At 36.9% G+C, this 9,650-nt stretch overlaps 5 protein-coding genes across 5 annotated transcripts; 4 read left to right on the top strand and 1 right to left on the bottom strand.

The window, feature by feature from the left end:
* Window position 1: 1 nt before the first annotated feature.
* On the top strand, window positions 2–1,067 carry LOC149730123 (methylated-DNA--protein-cysteine methyltransferase-like). Its single transcript, XM_089887282.1, has one exon. It carries the CDS (start codon window positions 164–166, stop codon window positions 719–721), a length of 558 nt encoding a protein of 185 aa, XP_089743408.1. The 5' UTR covers window positions 2–163; the 3' UTR covers window positions 722–1,067.
* Window positions 1,068–1,086: 19 nt separating this feature from the next.
* LOC149730121 (dynactin subunit 2-like) lies at window positions 1,087–2,972 on the top strand. The gene has a single exon (XM_089887275.1). It carries the CDS (start codon window positions 1,089–1,091, stop codon window positions 2,190–2,192), a length of 1,104 nt encoding a protein of 367 aa, XP_089743401.1. The 5' UTR covers window positions 1,087–1,088; the 3' UTR covers window positions 2,193–2,972.
* LOC149730122 (ribonuclease P protein subunit p25-like protein) lies at window positions 2,428–2,972 on the top strand. The gene has a single exon (XM_089887283.1). The coding sequence runs from the start codon at window positions 2,428–2,430 to the stop codon at window positions 2,899–2,901; it is 474 nt and encodes a 157-aa protein (XP_089743409.1). The 3' UTR covers window positions 2,902–2,972.
* A 153-nt stretch (window positions 2,973–3,125) lies between these two features.
* Window positions 3,126–5,700, bottom strand: LOC149730120 (NEDD8 ultimate buster 1-like). The gene is made up of 2 exons (XM_089887265.1): window positions 3,884–5,700; window positions 3,126–3,681 (listed from the first exon to the last, which is right to left on the bottom strand). The coding sequence occupies exons 1-2, from the start codon at window positions 5,363–5,365 to the stop codon at window positions 3,388–3,390; spliced, it is 1,776 nt and encodes a 591-aa protein (XP_089743391.1). The 5' UTR covers window positions 5,366–5,700; the 3' UTR covers window positions 3,126–3,387.
* Window positions 5,701–5,845: 145 nt separating this feature from the next.
* LOC149730119 (radial spoke head protein 4 homolog A-like) lies at window positions 5,846–9,530 on the top strand. The gene is made up of 10 exons (XM_089887266.1): window positions 5,846–5,983; window positions 6,134–6,282; window positions 6,387–6,603; window positions 6,856–7,018; window positions 7,168–7,256; window positions 7,322–7,484; window positions 7,673–7,848; window positions 8,280–8,489; window positions 8,631–8,851; window positions 9,051–9,530. The coding sequence occupies exons 1-10, from the start codon at window positions 5,921–5,923 to the stop codon at window positions 9,277–9,279; spliced, it is 1,680 nt and encodes a 559-aa protein (XP_089743392.1). The 5' UTR covers window positions 5,846–5,920; the 3' UTR covers window positions 9,280–9,530.
* Window positions 9,531–9,650: the final 120 nt, after the last annotated feature.

Raw genomic sequence — 9,650 nt, 5'->3', positions numbered from 1 at the left:
ACAGTCATACGTAAAAATGAAAAATCTACAAAAAATATTCACTCACAAAGTCACATCCTATGCCAACAAAGTTACATCTCTATGGTTAAATCGTAGTACTGTCACTGTGTGGCATTTATCGTAAAAGATAATTTTACTTACATCGTATGTAACAATTTAAGTAATGGTTAAACAGGATATACTTACCGTTGTTTTAAAAACACCCATAGGCATCGTATCTTTGATTCATACGAGCCGTGGCATTAAAGAAATTAACTTGGATAAATCTGTGAACCACGATCCCGATATAGTAAATCACAACATGACGAACTACAGTGTTTCTATTGAAAGCAGCAGCGGCCCATTAACAGAATGTGCCCAGGACTCAATACGTTGGGTGGAAATGTTTTTTGACCCAAAATCAAACTCTTATTTGAAAGTACCTGCTATAGATAATGAAATTGTAAAGAAAGACAACTTTACCGGCCGCGTTTTGAGAAGTCTGATGGAAAACACTGAAAGAGGCACGACCATATCTTATGCTAAACTAGCAGCTATGTGTGGCAGTCCAAAGGCTTGTAGAGCAGTGGGTCAAGCCATGAGAGCGAATCCAATTCCCCTTCTTGTTCCTTGCCACAGAGTTATAGCAAGCGATGGTGGATTAGGTCATTATATGTCTGGTAAAGGTGACAATATAAAATCATGGTTGCTTGAGTTTGAAAAATCATCTGCATTAAATTGAAAAATATATATACTTGTTTTTCTTTCCAGATTGCCGTTGAATTTAATGGTAATCTTTTTTCTGTACAAAACACTGCCCTTAGGCCTTATTCTATAGTGCTTGTTAATTTGTTTTTCTACAAATATTTTAACATAACTTAAATCGTGATTTTTTCACCTCCAATATAACCTGTATTCATTATTTAGTTTCTAGGAAAGAATCTTCTCCCGCCTTACTTGCTAACTACTAACCCCATAACCACCAACTTCTAACACTTCCCACCAGCCTATTCTGCTGTGTACGGGAGGATTCTTCACTGGTGTGCAGTGTTTTTATTTCTTTTACCAGTTCATGTGTTTTTTTTTAGGTTTGATAAGTTAGATCTAAAATGGCTGATCCAAAATATGCCAATCTGCCAGGGATTGATACTGAAAGTAAAGATGTCTATGAGAGTGGAGACTTACCTGAGGATGACCAACATACTGTTGTGGAGGAATTAAACAGCACGAGTGTGGAAGTTATAGGTTCCGACACACAATCTGCATTCAATTTGTTTAGTGGAAAATATGTGGCACCGATTGGAAACTTTTCTGGGTACAACGCTAAGAGCAGTGCAGTAAATGAGGAGGAGACGGTTTTGCAAAAGTTCAACAGGTTGAAGATTGAAGTTCAAAGTCTTTTGGATGAAGTGGAAAACGTGAAAGAATCTAAAGCAGACCCTGCATCAGCAGCTAAATTGGTCAGCCAAGTTCAGTCGATGCAAATGAAACTATCGCAAAGTGATGTGGACTCCACTACTGGGAGCAATGTGGAGAAAGTCAGTGATGTTGAAAAGCTCCTTTCTTCTTTAAAAACATCTTCTAAAAGTAAAACCTCGGATTCCAAAGCTGCTGATGGATCATATCAGCTATTTCTAAAACCTGAAGCAGAAAAGAAAAAATCCCTTCAGTTTTCGGCCTTGGAGCAAAGATTGGCTCGTTTGGAAAAAGTTTTGGGATCGGAAACAGATGACATTAATGTATTGGCTGCGCATTCAAAGCATGAGACACTTCAGTCTGCTGCACAAATGATGGAAGCAAAGTTATCTCTTCTTGATCCTGAGCAATTGCCATTGGTTGACTCAAGATTGCAAGCTATTCTCAGCAAAGTCAATGAGATTAACAAAGCACATAAAGCTGCTGGTGACCAAACAAGTGAGGTTAACTCAAAAATAACAGAGTTATATGATCTGATGCAAAAATCTGAAGGGGTACGAAGTGCTCTGCCCCACTTGATTGAGAGACTAAAAGCACTTGACGAGTTACATGCAAAATCAAGTAGCTTTGTGTCAGTTCTTGACCATTTGGAGTCCACACAGGCACAAATAAATGGACGACTAGATACCACCAGTGCAAGTCAGAAGAAACTGCAAGAAATGTTGCAGAAAAACATGGAGACAATTAAAGTTAATGTAACCCAGCTGAATAAAAGAATCGCAGACCTACAAAAATAACTTGATAATGATTTATAAGCAGTGTTAGTATGTAATAAGTTTAACTGTTGAACAAAATAACTAGCGTTAATGTTTCTCTTAGCAATTTATTGGACTTGTTGAATGTTTGAGAGAAGTAATTATGTGGCTTCCTTTTGTCATGTTTGTTATGCTTACCTATGTAGTAAAATACAAAGTATCTATGTTTCGCATGCATAACTATAATTGTTGTATTACGTTGTAGCAGTTTTAAGGTATGGAGTATTATGAAAAGTTCCAATCTGTAAATCATGAAGTGGTGAACCCGTTTCGTGACGTGTTACACAATGAGCCAAATAAAGTTGTTGAAGTAAGAATATCTTCTCACACTATCATGAATAAAGTTGTGGGGTATGCCATGCGAAAACTGAAGGATCCAAATTGTCAAATTGCTCTTCTCATAGGACAAGACAGTGGTGTTGATAAAACAAAAAAACTCGCTGAAATTTTGCGGTCAAAATTTCCTGCTCTACACCAGTGTAATGCAATGAGTAATAAAGTTCATGAAGATATTTGGCTACCAAAAGTGGAAAAAGAAAATGAACTAGATGCTCTGAGTGTTAAAAGATGCATCCCAGTAATATACATACTCCTGGCAAAAGGAGAACTGCCTAAAAAACTGAAATCTCATCCTAACAGGAAGCAAATAAGCGGCGAACAAAAATTAAAATTTAAACAAACACCTATATGAGTTATTTGGTGCTAACTACTGATCTTTATCTGTTTTTAACAAATTGCAATAAAAGTGGAACTTATATATTATGTACAGTATGACAGGAGAACTGCCTAAAAAACTGAAATCTCATCCTAACAGGAAGCAAATAAGCGGCGAACAAAAATTAAAATTTAAACAAACACCTATATGAGTTATTTGGTGCTAACTACTGATCTTTATCTGTTTTTAACAAATTGCAATAAAAGTGGAACTTATATATTATGTACAGTGTGTGATACAACTATTGAGGGTCCAGTAGTGTGAATAACAGTTTTTAACGAGCTTTTTTTGGTTTTGTATGCAAAGTATGATTGTAGACAACACAAACCCATGGTAGACTACCTCTGGCACAAATAAAATAATTAAAACTTAAAAGCAATTATAAACTTGGGTAAGCCACAACAAATGTAATTGGTAGGTCTCTGAGATAAGAATACCAGTTGATAAAATAAGTCTTTCAGTCTATTTGAGAAGTACAGAGTTGACCATTCCAAGGTATTGTTCAATAAAATCCATCTCCTCATTGAGAGTTGTGTCCAAATAATCATCCTCACTCTTCCGGACATCTTTTGCTAAGTCATCCAATGCATCTTTGTCTTCTGAGTTTAAATCTTCGTTTTTAGATTTTAATTTTTCAACCCAGTCTTCGGGAACAGTAGATTGGTTGTCAAGTAAATACTGAATAGCTTCTTCTACGTTGCCATAATGATTGACAGCTGCTTCTGCTGTTTGTGGGTCCAAACCAGCACCGGCCATCTGTTGAAAACCTTCATATTAAAATCAATGTACACACTTATAGTTATATTATCTTCATATTAAACAATACCTTTGTACTTACATAAGTTTTATATTAAAAAAAAAACAAAAAAATAAAGCATAGAGGCCATGATAATTTACCTACAATCCTGTAAAGAGTTAATATAACAAAGCCATCTCTGTGTAAATATATTACTTTTACCTGTAGCAGTAAAGATGTAGTCATCCTTTTAACTTTGCTTACATCAAGCTTTTCAATGTCGTCATGAATAATTTGTATTGCTTGGTTTATATCATTATCGCTCTGACGCAGAGCTGCTGCAGCAACAAATTTATCGAATCCCAAATCTTTAACCATTTTGTCATGAGTTTCAACATTAACTTTATCTCCGTTCAAGCAAATTCCGAGAGATCTTTCTTTTCTTCTTGCCCTTGATTTCTCTTTTTCTTCTTTCTTAATCTGTTCTTTCTCTTCTTTCTTCTGGAATGCATGTCTGGTTGCAGCATCCAGGTCTCCATTGCACGCTCTCAATGCAAGTCGTGCTTCTTTTGCTGTGAATCCCAAAACCATCATCTCAGATACCTTGGTATCATCCACCATTATCATGCTGGCATACCCATGTGCCTTAGTCAACAGTTCCTTTGATTGATTATAATTGTCACCATAGTATTCCACAATACCTTGTAAAGTATACAGTCGCACAAACAAAGCAATTTCGTGCCCAGAGCTGCCTTTAATAGCCATGAGTCGCTGTAGTGAGGCTCCATAACTTTTTTCAAAAAACTGCTCTGCAGTTTTGAGTCTCTCTTTAGCATCTGTTAACGAATCCAGGTTTTTTAGGCACAGGTAGCACCAAGCTATGTCGAGACATAAAACTGCAAAGTTGTCAACTAGATTTAGTATCTCTGCTCTGCATTGGCGAAATTCTGTATCTGCTTCAAGAAGAAACAGAAGTGCGAAGCTGTACTGCTTCTCTTTCAGTTTATTTCGACCTTTTTCATGAAGACTTAGTGCAACAGTGATGGCGGCTTTTTCATCTGGAGGAATATCAATTGTTCTTCCATTCTGATCTGCAATTTGAGCATCATATGCTTGCGCTGAACTGCTGGAAGATGAAAGAAGCTCCGCTCCTCTTCTTGCTCTCTTCACCTCCTGCATTTGCTCCTCAATTTCCACCGTTTTACTTTTACTTAAAGATGAAAACACCATGCACAAAACCATTGCATTATGCTTGAGACCTTGGGATTCTAAAGTTTCATCAGGTTTAAGAATTTTCCCTGCAACGATAAGCTTTATTTCTTCCCTTGTGGCGTTTATCTTGCTTCCTATTGCATCCATGAATGATCCAACCGTATTGTCCAATTTTGACTCCATAAATACCACAGTATCGGTAATAGCAGATCTGGGCGAAAATTTCATTCGCATGGCTGCAATTTTTTGTTCTTTGAACTTCTTATTTTGACCCAATTTTTCAATCGCAAACGTCCTCAAATATTCCAATGCATTTTCAACATCGGCTTTGGAAAACTTTAGCTTAGCAGAAAACCTCAAAGCCAAGGCTGATATTTCTTCATCCATTCTCGTATCTCCCACAGTAAACGGGGGTTTCCATAGTTTTATATCCTCTTTTCTAAGCTCTAACCTCACCATTTTCGTAACAGCACTGTCACTTGAATAACTCATATTCTCAATATTTATAAATTGGTATATTTAAAAAGTTCGTTTACTCACGCCCAAGCACTTTTAAGTAAGGATAGTTCCTCTTCCTGGTTTTCCTTGTCGACGTCTACCATGTAAGTATGTAGGCTCTACATTATTATAATTTGCGGAACTTACAAAAAGTTCTTGGGGGTTTCCCAGGTACTTCGCATGACGTCGCAAAGTCGATTAATTTCAAAACCAACTGATCATGCTTTCATTGTGGCGGCTGTAGTTTTACTGATGCGGAATAATTCTTGCAAAGTTGTTAAAGCTTAGTTCACAAAAGATATACAACTTGTTTACGTATCTTTTTAAAGTTAAAGTATTATGGAATTACAAGACTCATAAACAATCTTAAGTATGCTAAGTTTGACGTATAAACAGTGTAAATCCTAATTTGTAAAAAATACGATAAAATTTACGGTTTTTGATGGATTTAAAAATCAATTTGATGGATTTAAAAAAAATTTTTGGATAGACCCCACTTGACAGCAGTGATACCGCCGCGTGCGGTCGAACTGAATTACGTTGGTCGCTATGGTAACATGTTTTTGTTGCGATCTTATTTTCCGAAGCGACGGAGTCTGCTGGAGCTCACTGGTATGTAACTATAGATATACACGCTAGAAAGTAAAGAAACAAACGTATTCTGTGGTTATAGTGTATTAAATCAGTTAAAATACAAATTTTCAGTTAACCTAGGCCAACATTTTATTTTGGGAAAAAATGATGTTCTATTCCATTTTTCAGATTTTTCTGCATAACTTTAAGAAAAATCAAAAAATGGCAGCTGAAACTGCGTCAGGAACTCCTGATATTCCAAACAACCAACGGGAACTCGAAACACAAAACGCAAAAGCTTACTTGCTCAAGTCAAGTGAAAAATCTAACACCAATTTGTAAGTCTATACTGTCTTGCTGTCTATTAGTTAATTTGGCATATTTTAAACTCCAGCGCGTATTTTGGTCTTATGAAGTCTTTAATTACATTTTGAACTAACAGATATGATCATTTGTCACGAGTTTTGACCAAAGTTTTGGACGAACGACCAGAAAATGTGGTTGACGTATTCGAAGACATTAGTAACTCAGTGAAAAGGGAAAAGTTTGTTTCAAAAGTCGACACAATTCGCGATGAATTTGAACCCAGCACAGAATTTCAACTAGCTGAAGTCCAAAAACCACTTTTTGAAAGAACAGGAGATGCTGATGCTGAAATGGTTTGTTTTCCGCTTAATGTGTTTTAAGGTTACTTTTTTAAATACGTCAGCCTTGAATTATTGTTTGTTAAAGCTTAAAGCCTAAGTGTTTATCAAATGCATGTGCTGTTTTGGTTATTTATTTATTAGAAATGGCATGATTTCTTTCTAAACATTAGTTAAAACGTACAAATTTTATGCTCGTGTTAACATTGGTTACAGCATTCAAATGTTATGCTATAGTTTCACAAAAATTATCAACTTGGATTTTAGGAAGCAGAGGAAGAAGTAGAAACTCCTCTTCCAAATGTGATGGATCTTGCTTTCCACTTTGAGCAAGCAGGAATCGGACTCAGCAGGGAAGAAATGTACAGAATATTTCTATGTTTGAAACAGCTTGTTGACACTTATCCTTTGCAAACTGTCCGATTCTGGGGTGAGTTAGGTGGCTTACTACAACTAAATATTTGTATTGAGTTTATTCCCTTGAGCTGGGACAATGTGTCGCAGCTTGTGCCCATTTACAATTTTACTGTAATATTTCAGGTTTGTAACAAATTGTTAATGATTCAGTTGATTTTTTAGGTAAGATTCTTGGAACTGAGGCAAATTATCTGGTTGCTGAGGTTCAGTATAGAGAGGGAGAAGAGGAGGAGGAAGAAGAAGAGGAAAAAGTGAGAATTACTTTTGTAATGTAACATACCTAAGCTTGTAATACTTAATAATGAAATTATTGAAGGAGGAGGAAAAAGAGGATGAGAAGGAGGAAGATGAGGAGGAGGGAGAAGGAGGAGAAGAGGACGACATTCCAAAACCAGATTTCAAACCTCCAGTGGTGATCCCAAAAGAGGAAAATCGGGCGGGAGCAAACAAATATGTCTACTTTGTCTGCAATGAGCCAGGTGAGAATTTTAATTTTTGCCATTTTTATTCTACGTGGTTGATGTCTTTGTCCATTACCTAGATTTAGGTGATACTTGGCATATTACCCCTCAACCCTGGCTGCTTATGTATGTTTTTCATACTGTCAGTCACTCCGCCCTGTACTCCATTCTGGTGTTAAGTTTAACACCTGGTATTTATATTTCAGGCAAAGCATGGACCAAGCTCCCACCTGTTACTCCTGCACAAATTGTTGCTAGTCGTAAAATAAAGAAGTTGTTCACTGGCAAGTTGGAAGCTCCAGTTGTCAGTTACCCTCCCTTCCCAGGCAACGAAGCAAGTTATTTGAGGGCACAGATTGCAAGAATTAGTGCTGGAACACAGGTTTGTAGGGTTTAGTAACCAATAAAGAGTTATGTTGTGTTACACATTATAAAATATCTGAGCAGTCTGGGAATATTATATGTATAACAAGCATAAGGCCTGACACGAAAAAAGACACTTAACAACAATTGCCCCACCCAGTTAGTGTTGCTGAGTTCTTGGCAATTTATTAAAAAATTAAAAAATAATAGTTCAATTACCTGCAAAGCTTCACACTCATGTTATATCAAATGTTGTTGCCTGCCATGCAAGGATAAATATGTGAAATTTAATCATCCATTTGTCCTTACACTGGTATTGTACAGTCTATAATTGTCATGCAGCTCACAAGAATACCTGTCACAAATAAGAAAGCCATTGAGATGTTTTACCCAATAGTTTTTACAATATTTTACCAACAATATATATTCTCATCCTTACACTTGTACCAGGTCAGTCCTCTTGGATATTATCAGTTTGATGAAGAAGAGGAAGAAGAAGAAGAGGGTGAAGGAAGAACTGACTTTGTTGAGAACCCAGATTTTGAAGGGGTTCCACTTCGTGACCTGATTGACCCCTCCATGGCCAACTGGGTGCACCATGTGCAACATGTGCTTCCACAGGGACGCTGTGTGTGGTTCAACCCAGTGCAGAAAAACGAGGTGATTTATGAGAATGAAATAGATATTAGAAAAAAATGATTCAAGTTAGGATCAATTTTTTTTTACTTTCCTTTTTTAAATATTCTTTTCCATTCGTAATATTTCGTGCGAAAAATTGTCTCATAATTTCTTGTCTTCCAGGAGGATTTTGAGGATGAGGAAGATGAAGAGGAGAGGGAGGAACCTGATGAGCCAGAACCAGAGGTTGGTCCTCCCCTTCTTACTCCTCTATCGGAAGATGTTGAGATCGAGAACATGCCTCCATGGACCTGCAAGCTAACATCTCATCTTGTTCCTCAATACGCCATCTGCGTTCTGAAGTCAAATTTGTGGCCGGGAGCTGCAGCTTTCTCTAATGGGAAGTGAGTTCAGTAAATATATGTGTAGTTTTTGTAAAAGTGCAAGTTTTGGCATATTTTCTACCATAGTTTTGGATAGTATCAGAAAAACTACTAGGTAAAAGGAATTAGCGAGGTAAAAGGAATTAGCAAAGTTGACAACACACAACAATTCTTATTAGATTGTAAGCAAGACTAATATCTTTTCCCTTGATATTCCCAGGAAATTTGAGAACATGTATGTTGGTTACGGGCACAAGTACAACTCGCAGAACTACAGCCCTGTTCCCCCTCCTCCCATGCAAAAGGAGTATCCCAGTGGAGCCGAGATCACAGAAGCAGAAGATCCAAGTGTGGAAGAAGAGGCGGCTCTCAAAGCAGCTCAGGAGGAAGCGATGGCAGCAGCGGAAGACATGGAAGAGATGGAAGAAGAAGAGGAAGATGATGATTAACTTTTCATAATCTTCAATTTTTGAGTTGTTTTTATATACATGTTATTTCATATCGTACTCACAAGATTTCTATTGCGTAATATGGCAGAGAATTCTGTTTAAAGTGTTTTCTTGGACTCATTATAAGTTGTGCTGCGTTTCTTAAAGGCTAAACATTTAGTTCACAGACTGCGGCTGCACTTGTTGCATAAGAGTTCATTTATTTTTATATGACATGTTGGATGTTGGTATTATAATGTGTGTACTGTGAACTGATGGGTTGTAAAGTGGTATGTGTTATACAGCAAGCATTCATCAGTTTAGAATAGTCTGTAATGTAGGTTTAAAGATAAAGGTAAACACAGAACAAAGTGTTACCAGTTTAAAATTAA

This window comes from Ciona robusta, chromosome 10, assembly GCF_009617815.1.
Source record: "Ciona robusta chromosome 10, ASM961781v2".
Classification (NCBI taxonomy): Eukaryota; Metazoa; Chordata; class Ascidiacea; order Phlebobranchia; family Cionidae; genus Ciona; species Ciona robusta.
The sequence above is the reverse complement of the archived record's forward strand: the minus strand, read 5'-3'. Positions and strand labels throughout refer to the sequence as shown.

What these genes read in the sequence shown, in the direction of transcription:
- LOC149730123 (XM_089887282.1), top strand. Translation starts at nt 164, where the DNA reads ATGGTTAAACAGGATATACTTACCGTTGTTTTAAAAACACCCATAGGC.
- LOC149730121 (XM_089887275.1), top strand. Translation starts at nt 1,089, where the DNA reads ATGGCTGATCCAAAATATGCCAATCTGCCAGGGATTGATACTGAAAGT.
- LOC149730122 (XM_089887283.1), top strand. Translation starts at nt 2,428, where the DNA reads ATGGAGTATTATGAAAAGTTCCAATCTGTAAATCATGAAGTGGTGAAC.
- LOC149730120 (XM_089887265.1), bottom strand. Translation starts at nt 5,365, where the DNA reads ATGAGTTATTCAAGTGACAGTGCTGTTACGAAAATGGTGAGGTTAGAG. An exon ending in CTACATCTTTACTGCTACAG is followed by an intron (nt 3,682 to 3,883) that starts GTAAAAGTAATA and finishes GGTTTTCAACAG; the next exon opens with ATGGCCGGTGCTGGTTTGGA.
- LOC149730119 (XM_089887266.1), top strand. Translation starts at nt 5,921, where the DNA reads ATGGTAACATGTTTTTGTTGCGATCTTATTTTCCGAAGCGACGGAGTC. An exon ending in GAGATGCTGATGCTGAAATG is followed by an intron (nt 6,604 to 6,855) that starts GTTTGTTTTCCG and finishes CTTGGATTTTAG; the next exon opens with GAAGCAGAGGAAGAAGTAGA. An exon ending in AGGAAGAAGAAGAGGAAAAA is followed by an intron (nt 7,257 to 7,321) that starts GTGAGAATTACT and finishes AAATTATTGAAG; the next exon opens with GAGGAGGAAAAAGAGGATGA.